This window comes from Hetaerina americana, unplaced genomic scaffold, assembly GCF_022747635.1.
Source record: "Hetaerina americana unplaced genomic scaffold, ioHetAmer1.1.p SCAF_5, whole genome shotgun sequence".
NCBI classification, from domain to species: domain Eukaryota; kingdom Metazoa; phylum Arthropoda; class Insecta; order Odonata; family Calopterygidae; genus Hetaerina; species Hetaerina americana.
Window position 1 is genome coordinate 36,427,836 of NW_027287095.1, and position 27,819 is coordinate 36,455,654.

Here is a 27,819-nt window from a genome sequence, read left to right on the forward strand (position 1 = left end):
GTGGAAGACCCGAGAAAACTTCATCAAGCAGATATGCCGGGAAAGCACCAAATCTTACTCAAATTATAAATCCAGCTTCCTCATCGAGGAACATAATAAGTGGAAGTCTTATAACTCCATAAATGCTGTTGATGTGGTACCCACGGAATGGTAAATATGCTAGCTATTTGAATTTCAGGCATCTATTGATTCTTTAACTCCTGAGAAGTCAAAGCTCTTTCACGAAGACTTGGCCTACATGTAGAAAAGGTCCTTTAAAAACAATTGAACATGGACCTACTCTTAACTGAAATCAGAGAGTAGATGTAACCTCACAATAAAATCATACAGTTCTTTCGATGTTCCATCCAAGATTTCTCATTAGATAAGTCTAGTTAAAGCTCAAAACATAAAAGTGATTTTCACACAATCATATCCAATCACTGTGAGTGAAAAAGGGTTCCATGCGGCACAATGTTGATAAGAAACTTTCTCTCTCCGATCAGCAGCCACATGTCACAACCTAAACATCAACGTACAGGAAAATGTACCCCAAGGTACAGGAAAAACCATACTGATAAATAATGATTCACATTGGTAAAATTACTACTTTAAAAGGACATTGAATTTAAACAACAAATAACCAGCAAATGCATAGAGCAGTACCTCACAATGAGAATTCCATGCAATATGGGTCTATCTTCAGCTTCCACGGGTGTTCCATATACCACTATCACAAAATATGAATTTGACAATTTTCTATGCAAAGACCAAATATGAAGAATCTCCAAATACAAATTTTAAAAAAGCATATACCCCGTGATCAACCCTAAGGTTGGTTTAGCAGGTGATGATAGTGTTAAGGCTAAGCTGTGCGAAATTCACATGTCAGCTTAAGGGGGCCAGTCCCTTTCCCTGTGCTGGTTATGGCTTCCCAGGAAGATCTGGTACCAAAAAAAATCACACAGCTTGGATGGAGCTGAGAGTGCCCAGGAAACAGTGCCCGGAAATCAAACACGGGTCCTCCAGTCAGTAGTCCATATCTCTACCCCTGGACTACCGCATATTCCATTTATATATATAGCCATAAAATATTTAAACATAAAAATTTATTCACATAAAAATTACAAACTTTCAATTAAATTAATACCTGAATCACATTAATATGATTAAATTAAAAAATCATTCTGCCTTAACTTTTGGTGAACCCTTCAATTTTTTTGACAGCCAAAGCACAATATTTTTAATAGAAAACACGACTGGTATCATAACAGGTAAGAACAGCGGAATGTAAACAGCATATCTGTAACGAAAATAGAATTCTACAAGTAGTTTAAATCTTAAGGACCACAAAATAGTTTTTTTTACATAATTGCAGTAGCAGGTAGCTATGGAAGCTAGGAGAATGTCAAGAGTAACCTATGTACAAGAAAAGAGCACAAAAAAAACAATATGACCAGCTCATTACTTTCTTCATCAGGAAAATCCAAGACCTATAAAAATAATTTGGTGAGGAAAGAAACAAATGCCATAAAAAATGCTGTAAAAATCATACCAAGAGAGTGAAAAAGGAACATAATTTACTATTCATCATTTTTCAAACATTATTTTTTACGGTAATCTTCTGATTAAGGTAGGTTTTGGATGAAAACAATCACCAAGTAAATATTTTGTGACTTCTAAAAAACACAATCCAGCAACCTACTCTACATCAAGTCCCTCTTCTTCTTAGCATACTTCCTTCCTACCATCATCCCATCCAAAATCCCTATTCTATTCCTGCCCTTTCCTTGTTTGCCTAACATTCTCCCCGATAACACAGTTTTCAACATCCCAATGCTGATCAATAACCCTTCCATCCATTTTTCCTGCCTCCTTAGGATTTCTCCCTACAAGCCCCTCTCCTCACCCACCATACCAAGTACTTCCTCATTTGATTTCCTTTCGGTCCATTTCACCTTCTCCATTCTTCTCCACACCCATATTTTAAGAGCCTCTAATCTATTACTATCATCCAGCTGTAGGGACCACATTTCCTCACCGTACATACTACGCTCCATATCAAAGTTTTTACTAGTCTTTTCTTAACATCCTCACCCAACGTCCCTGTCATCAATTCCTTGGGAAAGTTTCTTTGCCCATTGCAATTCTTCTCCTTATATCCCGACTACTTTGACCATATTCATCCAAAACACTTCCAAGGTACGTAACCTGTCCCAACTGCTCTAGTTTTTGCCCTCCTATTTTAATATTAAGCTTAGCCTTTCTCTTTCTGTTAAATTCCATAACCTTTGTTTTATTGATATTGATTCTCATCCCATATGTATAACACTGAATTTCCAATCCACTCAACAATGCTAGCAACTCCATGGCTGAATGACAAACTAAAGCTTGGTCATCAGCAAACCTAACTGATTTTATGAATTCACTGCCCACTTTCGTTCCTACCTCCAGTTCTTACCATGTCTCTTTAATAATTTCCTCCATATATACACTGAACAGCAACGATGGTAATGGACAACCCTGCCTTACACCTCTTCCTAATACTGCCCATCCGGACCTGAGCAGTCTGCAGTTGCCCACTCACACCTGAGCAGTCTGAGACATTCACAGGTTGCCAATTAGCCTCCAGTCCCTCCAATCAATTCCTATTTTCCGCAATGTACTCATTAATTTTTCCCAATTTACTCTATCAAACACTTTTTTGAAATCTACGAAACAGTCAAATAAATCCTGATTGTATTCCATAAAAAAAGATACAACTGAGGGATATTTCCCTCGATTAGAGACCTCATTACTGCAGTGGCATCATGTGTACCTCTCCCCTTCCTTAACACAAACTGGTCATCCCCTTAGTAATCATTTGCCCTACTCTCTATCCTTTTGTTGATGATCCCTATCAAACTTGTTGTTCTGTAGTCTTCACATGATGTAGCCTTTACCTTTTTCAGATTAGGAACTAACACTGATCTCACGAAGTCTTCCGGACAGGTTCCTTCCTCATAGATACTACGAATCAGCCCATATAGCCTCTTCCTCCCACATTTGCCTAAACATTTCAGTAGTTCCGCGGGAATGTTATCCACCCCCACGGCCTTATTTAGTTTCATCTCCCTAAACGCCCTTTCTATCTCATCATCGAGTATGCCTGGACCTAAGCTATCTTCCTCTACGTCATGTTGCTTTTCTATGTCTAATTTTGTTGGTCTAAGTTCTTTACTATACAGTTCTTATATATATTCCTTCCATCTCTCTTGGATCTTTCCCGTGTCAACTAGTATCTTACCCGCCATACCTCTAACTGTTAGCATAGATCTTCCCTTCCTACTTCCTGACAAAGATTTAACCTTATACAGCGCACCAATTTCACCCTTCCTCTGCAAACTCTCTATATCCTCGCACTGTATCTTCCACCACGCTACTTTTGCTTTATTTGTTACCCGTCTCAATCTATTATTTAACTCTTTGTACTTCCTTTTGCCTAACTCTGTGTTTACATTCTTTCATTTCCTTCTCTTATCCATCTTTCTAATCATCTCATCCATTATCCATGGATTCCTTGTCCTTTTCCCATGATTTCACGGCTTTCTCTACATCATGCTTATACTCTTCCTTGTCATTCCAGTTTATGCCACTACATTCCTTATCCCCCACCCTAATCTTTTTTAACCGAATCCTACACTTCATAACAGCTAAATTGAGATCTGAGTTCCCATCCCCTCAGGGAAACTGTGAATTGATCACATTATTGTCCCTCACCATAATATAATCTCACTGATACCTTCCAGAGTAACCTGGCATTTTCCATGTATACCTACACCCATCGTGGTGTCTAAACCAAGTGTTGGTGATGATTAACCCCTGTCTCCCACAGAATTCTATTGCTTTCATCCCACGATCATTCCTAGTGCCTAAACCATAGTCCCCCCACCTCATCACCATCTCTTCCTTTGCCTACAATCGCATTCCAATTCCCCATCACTATCAAACATTTCCCAGCAGGAACACACATAATTATGTCCTCTAACTGATCATATATCCTATCCACTTCTTCCTCCTTGTGATTGCTTGGAGGCACATATACCCTAACAATGATCAAGTTTGTCGGTTTCACTCCAATAATCCCTGCTATCCTTCTATCACACCTTGCAAAAACCTAAAATATCTATATCCTCTTTCCATCTTTTGCTTAATATTCTCTAATTTTCCTGTCCTCAACATTGCCTTTATATTCAAAGTTCCTATTCTTACTAATTTGGTCTCCTTCTTTTGCATCTTTTGTTCTGCTGTTGTCGGTTTTGCTTTGCAAGGTTTCTGTGAGATGACGACCATGGAAGCCTTGCCTCTCCCACAGTCAGGCACAACACACAGCCGATTGGATTGAGTCCCGTAAATGCCAGAAATATATATATATATTTAAAATAAGAAAAATGTATTATATAATATGACCAATAGCTTACTTCTGATCATCAGGAAAATATAATAAGGCCAAAAGGGACTGATCCGTAAAAGCCTTCTCAGCAGACACAAATGCATCCCGTGAAACAGCAAAGGCAGCAGGTAAGTCACCTGCTGCTAGAAGTTCAGTTGCTCTTTCTACACCTTCTGTAGCCTTCCAAACACTAGCTCCAACATCATTCTGGATCACAATATTCCCAATTTCGCCCAGTAATTGAGACAATGACTGAAAAAAAAGTGAAAAAATAAGAACTAATAGGAGAAGAAATGAAGCAAGGGGTTTCCAAACACTAATTTTTTACCAAATAATTTAAACAAAAATGAAGAAGGAACTGATGATAATGTTCAATAGAATGACGAAATGATATGGATAACATTTCTGGAGAATGAGGTTTCTTAGTAAAAAATATCAATATATTTTTAACTCTGTTTTGAAACTGAAAAATATCAATATATGAGTTTAAAGCATTGATATTTATCAGTTTCAAAACTATTGCTCTGCTTGAAAGGTACCTTGAAAAAAATACTGATACATTAGAAGAATTTTGCTGCAACAAACTTGACAGAATTGATTGACAACTATAAAAATTAATATTTTATTTATTTTTATTTACACAATTACGTTGCAATTAGGTTGCAATACGTTACAATTACGTTGCAATATGATCACTGAATAATGAAAGCTGTTAGTTATTACACAATGATCGAACATGTACAAACCCATCTTCAATAACTTATTAACATATACAAGCAAAGCCATTTTTAAACCCTTAAATGAAAATGTAACCATCCAAAGATGTTATTTGACACAATGTAACATTTTTCCAGTGATAATCTAATGAATTTATGTCACATAAGATGAAGTCTGTCTGGAAAGGATCCAGCAATGCAATATTAATGCACCTAATCTTGGGACCTCACACACTTATCCCAGCATCTCTTCTAATCTTCAAAACAATTGCCAAAGGCCTTTTTTGGAATGGTCATCAGCTGCCTCCTTGTATTCTCTTTCATCTTGTCAACATCAAGAATTTTGCGCTGTAGTTGCATGGGATTTGCTCCACGTTGCAAATAATAACCCAATGCAGGGAGGCAGCTGATGACCATTCCAATAAGGGACTTGGTCAATTGTTTCGAAAAGTGGAAGAGATACTGGGATAAGTGTGCGATGTTCCGATGGGAGTATTTCAAAGAAGACTAAGGCCTCGTTATGGGTAGGATGTTTTTCTCAAAATATTGCATGACTCTATAGTTTCCGGTCAAACCTCTATATTTTTCCTTGTTACCATTAGATACAATTTATATTTTTAGTAATACATTTAACAGACAAATATGAAAGAATTTTTATTAATAATCAGCTACAATCATTATATTATTTAACATTAATAAATCCCCCATATCTTTTTATCATAACTCGCTCATTCATTTTAATATGTATAAGTGGTTAAAACAATAAAATACATAATCCAACATATTTAATGGAGAGATTTAATATATATTATAAAAAAGGAGAACATATAGAGGGCCAGACGATATCACAAAAAAAATTGTGAATTGGATGTGAGTATATTTTGTTCTTATCTCATTGGGTCCTGAAACAATTTTGCTAGCAGATACGACATGAACAATTCAGTTTCAACATATCAATTCTAATTCTCCTGTATTAAATATAATTATGTTTAATGGGATGATTAATTTGTTACTTTTGTAAAAACCAGTGACCTATTATCATTTCCGCAGCTCACATAAATTTGGCCGTAGTTTCATTGCACTTTCCATGATATTTTCACAAAACATTTCAAAGCCATTGTGATGTAGCCACTTTTGGTGAGGTTTTGCAATTCAAGTTTCTTGGGTAATTCCATAACAAGATATTCAGGAAAGATAAGTAGGTGCTTTATTTCTAACCAAAGAAAACTATCACCGTTTATTGTATACAAATACATTTCTTCAAAATTGACTTAGATGAAATATTTATTGTTTAATTATATCAATTTCATAATGAAGATTTAGCCACATAATTTTTTCCACTAAATTTATAATGAACTTACATTCAATGGGATTTATTATATTCCTTCCAAAATTTAATTAGTACAAATTATCACTAAAGTTACAGTAGTGCACTCAAGCTAGAATTTATAGAAATAATTTGTACCATGCTGGAACACATACTGCTTATTGATTCGTTGACTATTAAATAAAATGGTGTTTAGGAGCCGTCATACCAACAGTAATTTTTCCAGGATGCATTACCAAAATCAAATTATTATTATAAAGGTCTTTTCAAATTTTGCAATTAATTTTTCTATTTGTTAAAGAATTTTCATCAACTGTCCTATAGTAACCACTACTTGATAGCATTTAACATTATTTTCAGACGATCCAAAAATAATTGTACATTTTTAGTGCAGATACAATGTTAAAATCTGTAAGGCAAAATAAAAATGAAGAATGGGATAATTGAAAGGTTTCCTCAAGTTCATTTACCTTATTTCCATATATGATCACATTCAGGACATTTTATCATCACTACAACTCTATTCAGCAATATTCTGATTGCATTACATGTATCTAAAATAGTCCAAAGTGAGTCATCAGTTATCAGATTTAATAATGCTAAATAGAGAACACTCACCTGCAGAGTTAGCTTAGCTGACGTTATTTGCTCAATTGTTCTCACCCTCAATAAAAGATCCATCTCCCATTCTCTGGGAGATGGACCATTTAAAGGCAATAATTCACTCTTTGGCAATGGCTCCTGCATTAAGAAATGAAAAAGAAAGTAGATGATTCTAACTGGATGAATAACAATTTCTATTATGATAAAGTTAATTTCTTAGTCACTATATAACTTTAATTCAAGTAAATGTTGTCATACTTTCACTAAAACATTGGAGAGAAATCACTCTCATCAAAGATTCATTTTTTAGATTTTGTGATATGCATATAGAGAAGAATACAAATGATAATGTTTTAAATACAGTGGGATAAGATATGAAATGCTGCAAGAAATCAAAACGTGACAAATTGTGTGTGGAGTAGAGAATGACATGCAGTGGGATATTGAAGGGTATGATAGGAGTTCACAAAGGAGAATGTTTGGTAAGTAAGGAGGAAGAGGAAGAAAGGCATTTTGGCTTATGTGAAGGCCCGTAGAATGTATGAAGAACTGAAGAAGATACTTTTAACATACCATGTTTGTTTGCATACACTATGCACATGCATACCTCAGTAGGGCATATTCAGGAAAAATTTTTTAGATTCCAGCACTTCACCTTACCAACGCAGTAGATAATTTTTGTGCAGAAGGATCCATTTTTCTGAATTCAACTGAAGAAAAGGAATCAGTGAGTGTTCGCTCATGGAAATCTCAGCAATGTGCCTTAATTGGCAATGGAAGAATGCAACCAGGATACGGCACAAAACTAAACAAATTTTGTAACACAAGAGAATTATCTTTTCTGTTAAAGTTTTGGACCAGAGAGCGATGAACTTAACTTTGGTTTTGAACTGACCCAAAACAAGAGTAAAATAGTAAAGTTGCAGATTTTAATGTGATATTAATACGAGGGTAAGGTGAAAAAATCTCAGCCTCAGAATGAAAGACTGCTATTTTCAGTTAAAAATTATTTTTATTCTCTACTTTATCTCCCCTAACTTCAACACAATTGGTCCAGCATTTCTCCAACATCAGTATTCCTTCCAGGAAGTGAGAGTCTGGAAGGCTGTGAAAATACCCATCTATGGCCTTCCCAACTTCTTCATTGGACGCAAAGCACTTCCAACAAACAAATTTCTTCAAGTTAAGGAATAGATGCAAGACTGAGGGTGCTAAATCAGGAGAATAGGGGGGATGGCCGAGCAAATTGTACCCAAAATCCTGTATTTTTCCCATCAACAAATGCGGCACCCACCTTGGGTAGTAGTTTTGAGGGGAGGCGACCGACAGCTAAGGTCATTTGCGCCATAGGGGAAGGACAGGAAAGGATGAAGGGTGGAGAGAAACCCGGCGTCGGCATTAGCCTACTCTTTACGAAAGGCGCCAAGGGGTCCGCGGCTTAACGTCCCATCCGACGGACGGCGTACTCACTCAAAGTGCCCTCCACAAAGCACCTCAAGTAGGGATCGAGATACCTCTGAAAAATATTCAACACCGCCGGGATTTGAACCCGCGCCCTCAGGGTGGGAAGCCAGTACGTTAGCCCCCGCACCATCTCGATCCCCGGCACCCACCTTGTAGAGAGTTTCGTATCCCTAATTCTTTGCGCAAGATATTTCACACCCTTTCTTCCGATATCCCTACAGCCTTGGCTATCTCATTCACCTTCACTTGCCTATCATCATGATATTGTATACCTTTTCAATGGTTTCCGGTGTTGTTGCGCTTTTTTGGCCGTCTTGATTCCCTTTGTGTATCTGTGGTGGTATTTCCAACAGTTCCTTGAATTTGTCAAAGAATAGCATCGGTTTAAACAGTAGCTATAACTTTGTGGACTATGTCACAATGCACAACTATGATTATGGGGGTTATTCAATAACTCCTTAGAAAATCAGAGATGGTACAAGAAGTATCAGAAAAGGTTTATTGCAAAAGAAACACTTGGTTTTTCCACATAAAATATTTATTCACGACCTAGGTTTCGACGCTCAGCGTCATCTTCAGGTGCCCGGAGAAAAGGTTTACTTTAAATAAGCCATAACTCTCACTAGACTGCTATTAAAGTTTCAGCTACATCCATCAGGTGGTTTCATTTTCATGGCCAATAGAATCAAAAAACTAATGTTTATTTCAAATAATGGAAAAAATTACTTTTATAATGGTGATTAAAATTTGAAAGGTTTAACACCAAAAGTGTTCAAAGCTAGGTTGGAAGATGGGTCTGGCACACCTGCTCCAGTGTTTACAAATGGTTAAATGAGTATCATGAGTTAAATGAGTAGATCAATAAATCTCAAGATAGAGAAACGATAAATGGGGAGTATCCTGCATCCTCATTTGGCAAAGTAAAAATTCTCTTCTACCAAAAAACTGCATGGGTGCCCACCTGTGCAATTTTAATGGCAAAAATTACAGAATTAAAGTTCAAATTATTACAACATCCACCATATTAACCAGATTAGGGCCAAAGTTACTATTTTATTTCCAAATTTGAAAAAATGGCTTCGTAGAAAACAATCTATGTTTAATGAGAAAATAATTGCCAGCACAGTTAATGCCTATATTGAGGACCTCCCCAAATTGGACGGCTTCAAAATGTAGGAGAAATGCTGGGAAAAGTGTATTGAGCTAAAAGAAAATCATGTTGAAAAATAAAAAAATCCATGCAAAATTATTTGTTTTACTTTTTTTTTCCAAGAACTTATTGAATGACCCATGTACTTTGTGGCATTGCAAGTATATCAAGACATCTTGTTCCTTTAAAGCACTTACACATTTTCATTGTAAGAGGTTAATGGATAGCTTAACTGGTGAAAGCAATTGGCCACACAGAGTGGTCTGGGTTTGAATTCCAGTCTAGGCAAATGATTTTTTCACTATGCAATTCTTGCATTTCATAATTGTTTAACAACAATTTGGAAAAAAATGAGCCCTATAGGCCATAAAATACAGTTGGTCAAACAAAAGCAACTACATGTAATATGAAATAGTAGTTAGTTATAATTTAGAACCTATCTTTATTTGGTAGGTTACCTATGATCATGAGTCTGAATTGAAAACTAATAATCAAAACAGATACACAAAATGTACTCGCCATTACCCTCTTATCATCCAAGCCAAATACAATTATCGAGGGTACTCAATGTGCAAATATCTTGACGGTAATACAAGTGGATTTAATAGTTCACATCATCAGCACAGGTTAGCCAAGCAGGCAACATGCTCACCTGCTAACCCAAACGTCATTAGCTTGAGTCCTGTCTCAAGTATGGATGTAGTGAACTCTGGCGATTGGGCACTTGGAACACTTGACGACAAGCTAGCAATGACTTATCAGGATATTCCAAGGGAAAACAGGTCACCACACATCCAGAGAGCAAAATAAATCTATTGGTGAACATTTAAATTGCCTGAACAACAATGCTTTCTCTACTGACATGCATCTATCTTCACATACGCAAGATTTTCTCCCAAGTCACGATATGTGTTACTAACATTTTGACAACCCAGATACTCCTATACTCCTGCATGCAGACAAGCAACAATTTCAAATCCTGCTAGTGTGTCATTAATTTTCATCATAAAACACATAGGTACCACATTTAGAAAATAAATATTTTAAGGTTTACCACACATCATTATACCAATTCAATGACTTTTCAATGTCTGCAAAATAAACATACATAAAAAATCAGCTATCAACCTGAGGGTTGGTTTGATAGGTGAGGGTAAGGCCCACCAAGTACTAAGCAAAGGCATGTGAAATTGAAAAATCAGGTTAGGAGGCCAGTTCCTTTCCCTGTGCCACCTGTGGTTGGCCAGGAAGATCTGGTTCCAAAAAAATCACACAGCTTAGGTGAAGCTAAAATTGCCCATCCAGGCATCCCTGGGAATCTAATGCAGACCCATCGATCAGTAGCCCAGTGCCTACCCATTGGACTACCACAACCCAAAATGTACATAGTTTTGCATAAACACAGTCATAGTGCTGTACAGTATACTTTAACAAACTGCAAAACCTATTTTAGAAAATTTTTGCCTCAGAGTTGGCAGAAGATAGCAATAAAATTGTTTGGCCTTTGATGAAGATGCAATATGGTGACTAGATTATGGAATCAACTAAATGGCTCTACAATTTAATGATATTCATGAACTAAACCTTCTAGATTTTATCTATTTTTATGCTTCAGCTAAAGAACACTATCAACTGAAATTACGTATAGAATCATGTACTCATTTCTCTTACCAAATCTGGAATTCCTACTAAAAGTCGAAGCTGAGCAATAAATATCCCCATCACTCGTACTGAATCAATAGAAACAGCCACAGTGTTCTTAAGCAAAGGCATGCTTATATTTGCTTCTGATCCAGATTTTATGGGCTCTCCTTCAAGTAAACCTTTCTCTCTCTCACTACAAAATGGTGATGGATCCACAATCTAAAAAAAATTATGAAAACAATTCAGAGACACAATATTGCAATTAATCATTTCCAATTTATGCATTTATTTCCTACTGTAATAAGATTCTACAGCTGCTTTAAGATATTTTTAATATTTTTGTTTTTAGAATGATTGGTTTCCATTAATGTTGACGTAATACCAATCCCTCTAAATACCCACGGTTTATACAGTAAAATCTCTTCTCTAACTAGTTACATAACTACGAACCACTACATGCAAAACTGCACCAGCAAAAAGGATTTTATCATAACTGCATAAATAATTGGTCATTTACTTTAGATACTTCCAATGAACAGTGATTTTTGAAAAGAAAACCTAAAGGAAAGCAGTCAATTTTAATATTTAAATATAAAAAGTAAAATTCTCAGTACTAAAGAGAATAATAATCTTTCCTATTCACAGTTACATGGATGAAAACACTACCCAGATCAAAGCGATAATCAAAACAATATTGATATCTATTCTCCACCACCAGCAAAGAAAAATTGACAGCTTCTGAAGGCAGGCAGTGGCAAAATAATTATGAATGGCAACTATTTTTGCTTTTCATAGAAATGTGAACACTCCATTTGTATTTCCCTTATTGAATTTAAAATTATGACATTTTCTATAAGCCTAAATAAGAGTGCAATTTCATGAATGAAAAACAGAATCAAATCATTTCCCAAACTCAATGCCATAAAATAAAACACTAATGCCAAGCATGCCACATATTTAGAAAAATTTGTATTCACTCTACAAAAATATGAATTTTGAGCTAAATTTAAATTCTATTCCACAAAATCTGTAGCCACAAATATATAGTGACAACTACAAAAATAATTTCATGAACTCACTCTAGCCCAAAATAATCCAGCTATATGTAAGCATAAGTAGATTGAAGATGTGATTTGTAATGTCATCATCACAATAGCATACAATTACCCATAAGGCAGGGTATAATGACATTTGCATCATATCCCAAACAACAGAAATAGGCATCATTGCTGTTGCTGGTCAACAAGTGATAGAAATTTCCTGCGGTTTTTAGTAGCCAATTTATAATTTTCAGACTATAAGGAGATGTCACTGTATGGAGGTATTAAAGGCTCAGAATTCAATAATTTAGACCTTAATATTGAATAATGGAAAAGTTAACACAACGATTGACTCTGCGTGCATTCAATATAACCAGGATATGGTTAGGGCACCAAAAAACTCAACACGAGCTGTGAGAACAAAGCAGGAAAAACAGAAAAAGCAGCTGAATTGAAAATAATCCAGGTAAATTATAAAAAGCTCCAAAACCAGCCAGTGAAGCTCATGTGAGTTTGGGTGCTATTAAATCAACAGTAAAAATTAATTTATTGCGAAAGAAAATTATTTGAAACATAGGACAGAGCCCTGGCTGCCTGATGGCATTGGACTCTAGAATAATCATTGAAAAAGTTAGACTATGTAAATTATCAAATACCCCTGATGCGCACTCCGATTTTCTCAAAAAGTAGACAAAGTACATACAGTCTCCTTATCAGCCAAAAAAAAGAGTTTGCATGGCCATAAGCTATTCATAGCAATAATAAAATTAAAGAAGCATGGAATATATGCATATCTACTTCCACATAATACCCTACTAGCTGCTGCAAGGGTGTGTGGTAGGGATGTTAGGTCATCACCCGTAAAAGAGAATAAAACCACATGCAAAACCAACAAATTCATGCCAATCCACACCCACAAAGGGAAATGTGATATTCAAGTGAAAAATTTTTTTACTTACCCGCATGTAAATACATATACCATCAACTAACATACTCTTGGACCTACGAACATACCAATGTCAACACAATTTAATTTTGTCCTGACTTGGAAATGGAATGTCTTTAATATTTCTATGGTGATTTTGATTTCTTACAATTATGATTCCTGATTGTACAGGGGAAGAATGAGTATTTGTATCTATCTGTACAGGAATCCACCTCTATTATTTTATCTTTGTGGCCTGATCTATCTAAATAAAGTGAGGCCATAATAATTCCTTTAGTGTCATTTTTAAACTTGTTTCTTCTGAACCTTTCTAAAAGTCTTGCTTGTTCTCTTCAAATCTCAAGTAACTCCCAGCTTACCGCTCTTCTAAAGTTTGGCCCATTTTCACCTGATTCTCTCTCTTAGGCATTTCATAACCCCCAGTTAGTATTCCATGTTGACTGTCTGGCTTTTAGGTAGGTGTTCATGAGGCACAACCCCCTTTCCATTGAAAAAAACAGGCAACATCACCTTGGCATTCAAGTGAACTTGTCAAGCTTTTTTATGGTTGGGGGAGGGGGGGGCAGGAAGGAGGAAAGATGTTTCACCAATCAATGGTGAAGATTGCACTTTTGTTTTTACGCCATATCTATAAGCCCATGACATCACTTGTTATGATCCTGGACGAGAAGGTTTCATACTCTTCAGCTCGATCAAACAGTTCCTGACAGCCTTGAACAAGATGTTATTCCTAGCCAGCTGTTATCAGGCAAGGCACAAATAGGTGGTGGCTCGATGTACCCTCAATTTTCCAGTCAGGATTTCATAGCACGAACCAATTGAGAAGCCACACTCTTCTGCAAGTTCTCTGACAGTCAAAAGTCGATTTGCACAAAAAAGATCATTCACTTTCTCGATGTAGGGATCAGCCAACGTTGATGGTCTTCCAGAACGCTGTCATCTACCATTGATTGCCATCCCTTTTTGAACTGGGTAAACCACTCATAATATACAATACGTTTTCTGGCATCCTAAGCACAAGCCTTTGTAATCAACTCAAAAGTTTCCATGAAGGATTTGTAGGGTTTCACTCAGAATTTTACAGAACAACGCTGCTCCTTTAAATTCTCATTTCCATGGATCTGACTTCTTGTGGCATTCCATGAACACCCCTTCAAATACAGGGCCATATTTAATCGACAAAACAAATATCAACAAAGAAGTTGAATGTGAGAAGTTTCCACAGACACAATGCCTCCAAGTGAATTAAAAGACAACCATTTGGAGGGGCACTATTCAAAAGTTCAGCAACTTTTTGAACAGACATCGTAAAGAGAAATATGTTAGAAGGTATAATTTGAATAAAAATTATTTCAAACTTACACTTAACAACAATACTGTGTCAACCAAAAAGCAGAATAATTTTCTTGAATATTCACACACATTGGCATGAGTGCATAAAATACACATCTACCTGTAGATGCACATACACCTGTAGGTACACATCTACACTAAACCTTCAATCAACTTTCGCATTAAGTATTTCTCATACAAAGAGATATATTAAATTAAGGTTCCATCAATAAACTCACCTGAATACCACCCCACTGAGGAGAAATGAAGGCATTATTTGGTATAGGTGCAGCAGTTCTTTTGGAATATATGAACAATGGGGATTCTTCACAAGGTGGAACATATAAAACCAGATTCAGGGTAGGATTTCGTGCAACCTGAGATGCTAGAGTGAAAGGATATTAAAAAATCATTATAATAATAAATAATAATGATTAATTTTCAAATAATATCATTCATTATTGGCTCAGACCCATCAGATAAGTGGTTAAATTTAAAGAAGGAAGATATTTGGACTCTTGTCTCGGGGATCAAAATCAGCACACATGGGAACAGTTTACAGAATTTCCTTCAAAGTCAATGGCCAAGAACATATGACAATTATCACAATTTCATTTAGAGGTTTGAAAATTTCTTTCCTTTGGTGGTTTAAATATAGCTCACATTTAAAAAAAGTAAGGTTTCCACCAAACTGACAAAAATACGAATTTATACATTTTGCACACATTTACAAGATCATAAAAATTGCACATTTAATATGACGCATTATGTACCTGTAAGTGATAAAATTGACATGTTTTCCTTGTTTTTAAGGTGCACAGCCACACAGACGTTTGGTGGTATTTCAATCAAGCCTAAGGAACGTTATACATATAACTTAGGAAATGACCAAAAATTGGTTTCTAGACCCATTTGGCAGATCTTAAATTAAGCCACCTCTTATACTCATAATTCATAAATGACAAGAAGGAATCCAAAGTCCACCATTAGTCAGGGTTTGTTTTCCACAATTCCACCATTTGTGGAATTCATAAAAAAAGAAGCACCTAAACCTACAAAATATGCTTACCTATTTTCTTCTCCAAAGGAGTTATTATGTGAGGTAAAAAATCCTCAGAAATGAAATAATGCTTCCCAAACCCAATAGGCCCTCCTGAATCTACTGCCTTGGGCCGTACTCCAAGGTTTACAAAATAAAGAACCTGAGACTTGACATTCACTTCAGCCAAACGGGAAAGATGAGTCAGGAATGAACTCAAGTAGTCTCCATATGAAAATAAAACAAGAAACAAGGTCAGGCCAGTTTGCCAACTCAGCAAAATTTAAATATCTAAATGTACACATCAGCAGTACAGTTGAGGGCCTTCAATCCAGCACTGTAAGGGCCTAAGTAATACAAGATTAGGGATTTCTCTGCACCATTGGAGTTACAGAATAACTTCTTTTTATTCAGGTATAATTTCAACCATGCATTCAATACTTTTACAATAAAATTAGTTCATATAGCCAAGAATCAAACATTAAAATTCATACAAAAAAGGAACGTAGGTGGTCCTGGATTATGAATGACCTAAATTGTTAACAGGATGCCAAAGACTCCCCATAAGCTTACACTGGAGAACCAATAATGCCCTTTATTTAAGGAGAAGGCACCAATGGTGAAATGAAAATTACAGATGATAAGACATTTATAATTTGATGACCAATATGACTTTACTTTCAGGGGCATATCAAAGACGGGCTAATATCAACTGCTGCTAATGTGTGAATTATCAACTTTTTCAATTTTCTTGAAACCTTCCCTTGAAAATCAACAGAAGATTCATATTCACATAATATATACCACATCACAAAACCAAATCTGGCAGCAAATATTTTAAATTACTTATTTTAAATTATAGAAATTATCGCATAAAACTGATAGATTTGTCAATTTAAAAGAAGACCCAGACTTTTAACCCAGACAAAATAGTCATAATTTTGGTGCACACTAGTCTTACTGAAGGCATTCACCACCTAACACCAGGCCATTTATGGTCTCCCGTAGCCCTCCACCATGCCATTAACTGGTAGACCATACTATGACATTCCTTGAGCCTTTCTCCCTTCAATCCTTAGTTTTTCCTTCCCTCCCCCGACCCAGCCTTTTTTCCTCAACTCTCGTGCAATTATCCTGTGGTTGTCCTCTTTTCCTACCCTCCCCTGTTTCCCAGCATTTGGGTGTGTGCTCAAAAATTTCCAGTTTACCTGAAAATGTTATGCTGTAACGAAACCTAGGTCATCATAAAAAAAATCTACGTGGAAAGCAGTTTCCTCTTTTATCATGAAGGATTTCTACCATGTAAAGCCTGAAAATGTGTCACTTATTAAGTTTTGCCCTATTAATTATCATTAAACTTATACCTGAAGATGTTATGCTGTAACGAAACCTAGGTCATCATAAAAAAATCTATGTGGAAAGCAGTTTCCTCTTTTATCATGAAGGATTTCTACCATGTAAAGCCTGAAAATGTGTCACTTATTAAGTTTTGCCTTATTAATTATCATTAAACTTATATCTTAAGGTTTTCAGGCATGAGAAATCGGGCTGGATATCATTTTAGAGATAATTTACCTACAAGCCACAACTGCTGACAAATGCCGATAAATGCATGATAGATTCTGGAAACTTGCATAACGAGCATAATTCATTCCAGCACTTCCTCATGATTTGAAACACAATTTAAGCAAAATAATTTTTCCCATACAAACTAATATAAAATATGCAAATGCCTTCCATGCTGAAAAATAAATTATGTACAAGGTTTATACAAAAATTGTATGCACATTATTTATGATTTTGAACCATCGTAATATTTTCTTTTTTCGTGGAATGAAGGAATGTTAATTCAATTTGTAGAAAATAAAAGAATCGAAATAATTAGTTAACTACTAAAAATAGATTCCTAATTGTTTTTCAGTAGAAAGCTGTCTACAGCCATTTCTTTTTGCAGATGCTTCAAGTAGTAGTATTTAGGGGAGGCGACCGACAGCTGAGGTCATTTGCACCATTAGGGATGGACAGGACGGCGTACTCACTCTAACTGCCCTCCACAAAGCATCTCAAGTAGGGATCGAGATACCTCTGAAAATATTCAACACTGCCAGGATTTGAACCCGGGCCCTCTGGGTGGGAAGCCAGTACGATAGCCACCGCACCAACTCGATCCCCCGCAGATTCTTCAATATTTGAGAAAATGTAAACAGCATTATCATCAAATAAATTTGTAGCTTGCATAGCCACAACCTTATTAGGGTAAGGGTCTTCAATGCAACAATTTTCCATGCTTTCCCAAGATCTCAAAACATATTTAGCCAGCTCTTCTACACTAATCCCTTCTTGAAGGCTCATGAAGTATCTGAATGGTAAAAAAAATACAGAGGTTGAATTTTCAAATCGCTGTTTGGATTGGCACAAAATAGCAACTTGAAATTATTTTTGCATTTGATTATAGCCAGCCAATGCATTCTCCTCTGCTATCAAATAGGTTCACATTGGAATATTTTCCACAAAAGACCTATCTTGTCACAATTGTAAACCTGTTGCGGTAGGTAACCCTCATAATATACTAGTTTCTAGAAGACACCAATGAAGTTCTCGGCTGCCTTTAAGTCAGACCTGACTGGTTCACCACACCTCACAACACTGTGAATGTTCTTCTCTTAAACTTCTTGAACTACCCATGGTTTCCCTTAAATCTTTTTTCTTCAACCATTGATGATCCTCGTACTTTCATTATGAGGTCAGCAAAATTCACTTTTGCCTTCTCACAAATGATGTACTCATTAATAGCATTGCCTTGCATTTGCTTTTTGTTTATCTATGAAGGAACCTTTCACCATCATCGTGAATACATCACTGTATTAATATTTTTGTCACTACCTTTGAAGCATCTATCTCCTTATTAGTCCTTTTTCCTGAAGACAGTGAAAATTGCAGATATCGACCGATTGTATTGAGTATGCTAGATCAGCCATGCTCCGATCTTGTTCTCACTATTAAATAATTTACTTTACATTTCTACAGGTACCTGTTTATCTATTTTTATTCTCTTATCTTCAAGCTGCTTTTTCTCAGGGGACATTTTTAAAACTATTTACAAAATATTATCACACATTCACTACAAAAACAAGTTTGGAAAAATTTTGATCAGTAGCGGCACAAGATGCTAGCAGAACGAGCACTTAACATAAACTCAAGCAGCAGCATGCAAGCTTTCTGGGCATACCCCTCATCTCTTCGCTTGCAATGCAATAAGTTACTTATTGAGCAAGTTGTTTTTTAATTATTTTTGCTCCTTATGCAAATGAATCACTATGTGAGGGGCTTTAAGCAAGTTTCCACTTAATTAGAAATTGCAACCTCTCTAATTCACTCTTCATCTAGTATACAATCTGTCATGCATGCAATTAATCTATTTCCTCATATAATTTAATCTTTTAGGACGGTTATTTTTCCTTTTGAAAAAATATGTCGTAAAAAGTTTATCGAAATTCGGAGAAAAAATTTTAAGTATTTTAGCTCTCCATTTCAAATGTTTTGAATTAGCTTAGGTAAGGTTTGAAAAACGTATTGTTTTCATTTGAATTAAAGAAAGTAAAATAGCATGTTATTAAAATAAATTTCCTTATACCAAGGTGTAATTAGCTCCTATAAATTTTATCATGAAAACAAGCTCAATGATTTTGATGGTATGATGTGACTATCATTTTAGGGTGTAAGAGAACAATTTCACTGTCTAAGGAAAACTCATGAAAGGGGGACATAAATACTAAAAAATATATAATTATTGTTTTTGTTAAGTAAATAACCAGAGGACTGTTAATGTTTAGTCATGGTACTTAGAAGTACAGTAAAATATAGAAATAAAAATAACTAAAAAGCGAAACTTGGTTCATACTTTTTGTACCAAGGGGATTTTGATGAGATGATGTGAATCTATGATTTTCCACTATGATATTGAGAATGCCATTATCTATTTCACTAATAAGTATAGCAAGGTTAGAAATAATAGTAAAGAAAGCAGTGATCAGATGATACCACTGACTCCCTCATTATACTGATTATATATTGATTAAGTGAAATATTGTTTCAAATGTTTTTACAATGATGCATTATACGTAAAACTAATTTGTCTTTGTTTTGATTTTTGTTCTCGCTTGGTGTTTCATCTTAAAATATTAATTTATGTAGATGGTTTTGACTCTCTTTGGAAATAAGAGAAAATAAATGTTTATATTCATTGTGAATTTCATTGCGTTCCCATTTGACAAGCAAAGTTCCACTTTCCATATAATTATGTGCCAATTTTTTTCCCTAAAAAGAAAAATTATGTCAAATATTTCTTTCCAAAATTCATTGATTGTTATGCTTATTTTCAACAACTCAATGAATATTTTTAATATTTTTACTTCACACCAACTTGAAACTCATATAAAAGCTTAATCTCATGCATTAATTTTATATAATTCCATTCACTAGGCAGTAGAATATCATACCAATTATTTCTGATGAAGGGAAAATTATTTGTTAGGAGCATATTAAAAAAATTGATAAAATCTACAACAATTCATGTTTTCCTTTCAATGATGAAGAATGATAGATTCTAATCATTGTCTTCACTTCCATTAATTGAATGAAGAAATTACTGTCTGCCATATAAACCATGAATGAATTTTGATAGATGAAGATTGAATTTTAATGCTAATGAATTTCTCTGCTGCCTTTGACTCAAGAGTTTGCTGCTTCACCGTCTCCCAATGCCGCGGAGGTCTGTTTTCTTTTTTTGTAAACTTCTCCAATCACACACGGCTTCTCATAAATACTTCTTCAGCCATTGATAATTCCAACTACCTCTAATGAGATCGGCAAAAATCACTTTCTCTTAGCACAAATGATACGAGGAGGGAACCAAAAATAAGTATATGATAAACAAAGGCATCACACACATAATATTGTTTGTCATTGACAACATTTAGCAATAACATTCAAGGTAAGTGAAAACATATGTTTACATTAGAGATGGCAACAACACTATCCCCTTCTTTTCCTGGGAATTTTTACCATGGACAGAATTATTCGCCCAAGAGAGCAAAAAATCAATTTTTGAATGCAGCAAAAAAAACGAAAAAGTGGCTAGTAATAATAGCATTTCAACATCTAGTGTTTCACTCCAGCAAACAAACTTGGCAATTTTGTGATTAAAAATAAAATATGTTAATTCACTTTCCATTGGATGGTAACAGCATTCCATACATTGAATTTGTCTTTTTTTAGAAACAAATTCCAAAGGAAAAATAAGTTTGAGGGAGTGAATTTTGGAATTTATAACACTTCTATTGATTTAAATTACAATTAATTAAAAAATAATAGAATATTTTCTGGCAGGAAATAGTATCCTCACCATCTCAATGACCTCCTAAATTTTAATTTTAAATTAAGTTGCACACCAAATTAAGATACAAAGTAAAGTAAACATACCATTAACTGCTTTGTGGATATCCCAAACCACATGAATACTTTCTGGTTTAGGGATTACTAATGACAAAAGGAGATCATATGCAGGAGAGGGAGCAATACGCCTTCGTCCCCAAGCATCTCTACCAACTTTTGTTGGTGCCTCCATCGCGTCCACAGTCAACTTAACTGAATTTTCCTGCAAAACCCAATCCTGCAGCACTGAAACAAGCTTGATGACAGCTGAAAAGAAAGCAAATGTTTAAGTATTCCACTCAATCACAGATTATTAATGGAAATGGAAGAAAAATCACAACTCTACAAACAATATGTATAGTAAAATAGCACAATGATTATTCTTTTTCACTACATATTTATTACAAACTTCCATGATGCAGGGAAATAAGGAGCCCATCAGATTGCAAGACATTCTCTGGAGACTTAGACAAAATATCGATTTGGTGCAAGGAATGTGGATTAGCACTCAATATAGGCAAATGTGCATTTTTGAAATTTTGGAACAAAGGACGTGATGAGCAAGACAAATTATGAAATAGAGGGTCCATTGCTAACTATGGCAGATCAATATAAATATTTGGAGTTAGTTATAACATCACGCAATTCATGGGGAGCACATTTCAGGATAATATGTGATCTGCTTTAAATAACCCAGCTTCATCAAATGGGTGGAGGGGAAATGAAATGAGAAAGTTAAAAAGAGGTGTTATTTCACTCTCTTAGGCCACATTTGGAATATACCGTAAGTATTTGGCATTCTTGGGAGAAAGTGTTGCTAAACAAATTCGATCAAGTCCGGAGGAAATCCGCCAGATTTGTCACAAATTATTATGATAGGAAGACGAGTGTGCAAGCCTAAGAGGAGTTTTAGCTGGGAGTCACTTGAGATGTGAAGAGAACAAGCAAGACTTAAGGCTTTTAGCAAGGTTCAGAGCAAATTAGTTTAACATTAATTTAAAAGAAATTATTATGGCCCCACACTATTTGGATAGTTTAGACCACAAATGAGGGAGATATGACTCCGGTACAGATAGATAAAAATATTTGTACTTTCCCCGGACAATCAGGAATCATAATATTAAGACATTGAAGTCATTATAGAAATAGTAGATGCTCCATTTACAATCGAGGACAAGATTAAATGCTGTGCAGACATTTGTGCAACAAGGTAATTTGCATGCATGTAAGTTGATAAAGTTTATGCTTCTCATTAAATGTCAACATTAAATACAGCCATATACTACTTGTTAATAAAATTTCAACAATTTCACTTTTGATGGTAAAATTGATTTAAAAATGTATTCTGATCACTCGGCATTTACAGAATGCCATTTAGCAGGTATGGCATAAAAAATATTTTAGAGTATGAAATGTTCAGAAAAGTAATACTAATGTCTATATCATCAGTAGGAGGAGGAACCTAACAAGATGATGCAGCATGTAACCTTACTAGCAAAAATATTTTCAAGTATGAATTCAGTTGACTCACTCTCTATTACCACAATTTTATTCTAAATACACTAATGATAGAGAGAAGTATAGAAAAAATTATTTATAATTAACTCACACACATCACCAGCAAAGTAAACTGTACGACGATTTCCAAGAACAACGGAAGATTCAGTATATCTCGCGAGTCCTGGAACCTCCAAAAGTAGAAGACTGCCAGGTTTTGATGGGTGTGGGATATCAGCACTTTCTTCAAGATCCCATAGTTTGTGGCTAGCCCCAAGGGCGGCCATTTCAGGGGGATAAGCTGACCGACCATGAAATCTTGGCAGAAATATTTCTAATTAAAGAAAAATTAAATGAATTATTCAAGGTAATTCATCAGTACAGCTTAGTGGAAAATGACTTTAGAAAATGTTTACTTGTGCCTGAATTTTAACAACAAAATATTTGCTTAATGCAATTTTACTAAAACATATCTCACTCTCCATCTACTTTTTTGCAATGAATCCACACTTAAATTAGCCAATTCATTTATTGAACTAAATTTTTGGGTGTACACTTAAGTGGATATCATGTCTGTTCCCTTCATGTGAGCAAAATTATCAATCAAATGTCAACTGACATTTATGTGATACAGAAGCTTGCTGCAACCATGTTCAATGAAAAACTAGAACTAATATTTCATTGCATGATTCACTCCATCTTATCTTATGGAATAATTTTCAGGGAAAACAGTGCTACCAAAAGTCTTCTCTCCCAAAATACAGGTGAAACCATAGTGAAAATATGAATAATTTTGCATGGCAAACTATTAAGAAATAGAATTCATTAACTGCAAACAAATTACTCCGAGTATTGGTACTTCATAAACATACCTAGTGTTTTGAAAACTCAGATACAAATGATCAACCCAGTGAAAATTAAGTTTTGTTGTCTTCCATTTCCTAAAGGCTATACTTTATAATAATTATGTAATCTACCAGTTAAGGTAGGTTTTGAATAGACAAAACTACCAAATAAATATTTTGTGACTCCCAACGAAACATAATCCAGCTACCTAATCTACATGAAGTCCCTCTTTATCTCTGGTACTTCCTACTTTCTTCCCGTCCAACATCCCTATCCTGTTCCTGCCCTTTCCTCGTTTGCCTAATATTCTTTCCTCTATTACTGCCTTCAGCATCCCATGGATATTCAATACGCCCATAATCCATTTTTCCTCCCTCCTTAGGATTTCACCTCTCCTCCCACACCATACCTAGCACTTCCTCATTTGTTTTCCTTTCAGCCCATTTCACCTTCTCCACACCCTTGATTTCAAAAGCCTCCAATCTACGTCTATCCTCCTGGTTCAGTGAGCATGTTTCCGCGCGGCACATAACTATGCTCCATATCAAAGTTTTGATGAGTCTTTCCAACTCTCTGTTCCACACTTGCACCTGAGCAGTCTGAGATATGTACCTACCGATTTGTGGATTAGCCTCCTGTTCCTCCAATTTATTCCCATTTTCTGCAATATACTCATTAGTTTTTCCCCATTCACTCTATCAAACACCTTTTCAAAATCTACGAAACAGGCAAATACGTCCTGATTGTATTCTATATTTCCCTTAATTAGTGATCTCATTACTTGCAATGGCATCATGTGTGCCTCATATGAATCAGGCAAATACGTCCTGTTTGTATTCTAGATTCCTCTCAATTAGTGATCTTATTACTTGCAATGGCATCACGCGTGCCTCTCCCCTTCCTAACCCCAAACTGATCATTCCCTAAGTAATCATTTGCCTTGCTCTGCATCCTTTAATTGATAATCCTGAGAACCACTTAAGCTGCATGGGAAATCACACTTATTATTCTGTAGTCCTCACATAAAGCAGGCTTAACAAACATAACAGTTTGAGGTTTAACTTTGTCAATTTCCTTCATGATGAGGGTAAAAAAGAAACTTTATACTTCCACGATGAAGATTTAATATTTCACGACCATGATTTCGATGCTGCTTATCATCATCAGGATAAATATAAAAATGTAGCATACATCAACATTTTTCCAACTTATATAGTCTGGCTTCAAAAGGGGAGTAAGATAGGGGGAGTAAGGGAGAGGAGAGGGGGTAAGGTAGGGGAAACAGGGAGACGGGGTAAGTTGAATGCAGGTTCAGCAACCTATAAGTGGGCTAGGGGAGGGGGAGGGTATGTATCGGAAGATTACGGGCTCAAATTTGTATAAGTTTATGTTCATTAAATGAGCATTAAATGAAGAACACAATGTAACACTCACTGTTCTTAGAAATAGTGGCAGAAAGAAAACACTTCGTGTTTTACAATTAAGTAGTAGTTTTTAGGGGAGGCGACCGACAGCTAAGGTCATTTGTGCCATAGGGGATGGACAGGGAAGGATGAAGGGTGGAGAGAAACCCGGCATCGGCATTAGCCTACTCTTAACGAAAGGTGCCAATGGGTCTGCAGCTTAACATCCCATCCGACGGACGGCGTACTCACTCAAAGTGCCCTCCAAAAAGCACCTCAAGTAGGGATCGAGTTACCTCTGAAAAATATTCAACACCGCCGGGATTTGAACCCGTGCCCTCAGGGTGGGAAGGCAGTACGTTATCCCTGTACCATCTCGATCCCCATTTTACATTTACATTTAATTAGGGGCGGTTTTTGTATACAATGGTTTGACCTTCATTAAGGGACTGTTAATGATCACCACTGCCATGGTGGGGATGGGGTTGGTGCGGAAAGATACTGGAGTCTTTTAAGAATTTTAGGAGGGGAGAACAGGAGAGGTATATTGTTTCATCGACCACCTCAAACCTGTCAGACTGAAGGGATTGCCAAATTACCAACTCCTCCAAAGCATTCAACCTGTACCCTTTCATTTCAGTGTGAAGAATGTCTGCTATAAAGTTACTAGTGTGATTTTTATCTAAGAGGTGTTTGGCGAATTGGGATCCGTTGTCTTTCTTTTGGAAGCATGAACGGTGTTCTTTCATCCTAATATCAAATGTCCTCCCTGTCTGTCCAATGTAGATGGCGTTGCAGTCTGCACAATTGAGTTTATAAACCCCGCTTAGTTGCTTTAAGTCAATTTTTTCTTTGGGTGAACCTATTATGTTTTTAAAGTATGTTTGTTTTAAAGTGCTGTCTTGATTTTGTTTCTGGAGAGTATTTGTTGTATCCTGAGTGAAATGTGGCCAAGAAATGGAATTCTTCGCCATCTGTGCTCGTCAAGTTTAGATGTGTTGTACATAGATTTCTAGGCTATCAGTGTTTGTTTTCTGTTGTACATGTTGTCAATCATTATTTCCCTGTAACCATTGTTGACTGTAATTTGTTGCACCTGATGATGATGTGCAGCAATGAAACCATGGTCGTGAAATATTAAATCTTTATTATGGAAGTGTGAAGTTTATTTTTTTTACCCTCAACCTGATGTAGGCTCTATCTTTTTCGGAATAGGAACTAACACTGATCTCACAAAGTCTTTGGGCCAGATTCCTTCCTCATTGATGCTACGAATCAGGCCATGTAGTCTCCTCCTATATTTTCCTTAACCTTTTAGTAGTTCCACAGGAATGTTATCCAACCCCACGGCCTTGTTTGATTTCATCTCCTTTAATGCCCTATCTCATCGTTGAGTATGCCTGGACCTAAGCTATCTTCCTCTATGTCAAATCCTTTTTCTATGTCTAACCTTGTTGGCCAAAGTTCTTTACCATACAGTTCTTCTATATATTCCTTCCATTTCTCTCGGATCTTTTCTGTATCAAATATTATCTTACCCGACTTGTTTCTGTTAGCACTTGTTGACTTAACCTTGCTATATAGTGCACCAATTACACGCTTCTGCAAACTTTCCATATCCTCGCACAGCGTTTTCCACCAAGCTTCTTTTGCTTTATTTGCTGCCAATCTCAATTAATCATTTAACTCTTTGTACTTCATTTTGCCTATCTCTGTTTGAATTCTCCCATTTTCTTCTCTTATCTATCTTTCTAATCATCTCATCTGTGATCCATCTACGAATAGTTTCCTTGTGCTTTTCCAATTTAAGATTCTAATAGTTTTTTGGTGGCTTTCAATATCCCTTTTTTGATGTATTCCCATTTTCCTCGATAGTACTCAGCTCTTAACAGTCATCCATGATTTTCTCAACAGCCAACTGATACTCCTTCCTTGTCAGTCCATTTGACACCTCTACTTTCCATTTCCTAACCCACCACCCCTGCCTTATCTTTTTGAAACGGACGCTACACTTCAATATATAAATGTGGTCCGAGTCCACATCTGCTCCCAAAAAGCGGTGTGAATTGATAACACTGTTCCTAAACCTGGGCCTAAAAATAATATAGGCCAACTGATAGCACAGCACAGATTAGACCATGATGGCACAATATATCAACAACTGATCGGCAATGGCAATAAAATTCTCGAGGCTTTTGCCAGATACTCAGGCCATTAAGTGTTCTATCCCTAACTAGGACCTGTATTTCGATTTTCGTACAAAATAATCATCTGTTCCAAAGTAACTCAATTGTATACCTGCACTGAACTCATTCCACTAAAATACTATACTTTCCACGACTGCTGATCATAAACCATTTATTTCATCTGAAGAAAAAATCTTGAACCAAACATTATCATTAAAAACTCTAGTTGCCTACCTATCTACTGCAGAACAACCTTTACTACAGCCTTAGTGCATTATTTTATCCAACTCAAGGCTGCATAAATCTGATGATTTCATTTTACTTACGTAAATCTGCGTGCATGACAATTTTCAAGCTATGCTTAAATATAATTACATGTTAATATCTTAGGTATTTTTACAATTAAATAATAAATAATTATTTTTAATTGATTTATTTATCATTAGTGGTGTCCTGGCTTACGGTGGGATACTGATAAGACCCTGGTATTACACACCATGTATTGATAAGCCCAGCTAACATGACCCTTATGACCGCATTTTGAAGTGCAATTACTCATTCTTCCGCTACACATACTTCCTAATTTCCTTAATTACGGCCAATATACCCTATTTTTCCTGCCTCTATCTTATTTCCCCAGCATTCTACCCTATATTACTGTCTACGGGATCCCGTCGTCCCGTAATATCTTCATCAACTCCTGTCGTATCTAAAAGTCTAATCTCCTATTATGTCTTGAATTTCTTTGTTTTCTTTTCCGTACGTTTTATATTTTAATTCTT

The 27,819-nt window shown here is 35.8% G+C and overlaps 1 protein-coding gene across 1 annotated transcript in view; it reads right to left on the reverse strand.

Annotated features, from left to right (window-relative positions):
- Positions 1-558: 558 nt before the first annotated feature.
- PIG-S (phosphatidylinositol glycan anchor biosynthesis class S) overlaps positions 559-27,819 on the reverse strand; it is a 28,282-nt gene continuing 1,021 nt past the window's right edge. The window contains exons 3-10 of the mRNA XM_071591980.1: positions 22,715-22,936; positions 21,154-21,372; positions 15,703-15,897; positions 14,873-15,018; positions 11,343-11,534; positions 7,073-7,195; positions 4,440-4,663; positions 559-1,282 (exon numbers count right to left, since the gene is read on the reverse strand). Coding sequence (XP_071448081.1) covers positions 1,162-1,282; positions 4,440-4,663; positions 7,073-7,195; positions 11,343-11,534; positions 14,873-15,018; positions 15,703-15,897; positions 21,154-21,372; positions 22,715-22,936 — 1,442 coding nt within the window. The 3' untranslated portion in view covers positions 559-1,161. The remainder of the gene's footprint in view (positions 1,283-4,439; positions 4,664-7,072; positions 7,196-11,342; positions 11,535-14,872; positions 15,019-15,702; positions 15,898-21,153; positions 21,373-22,714; positions 22,937-27,819) is intronic.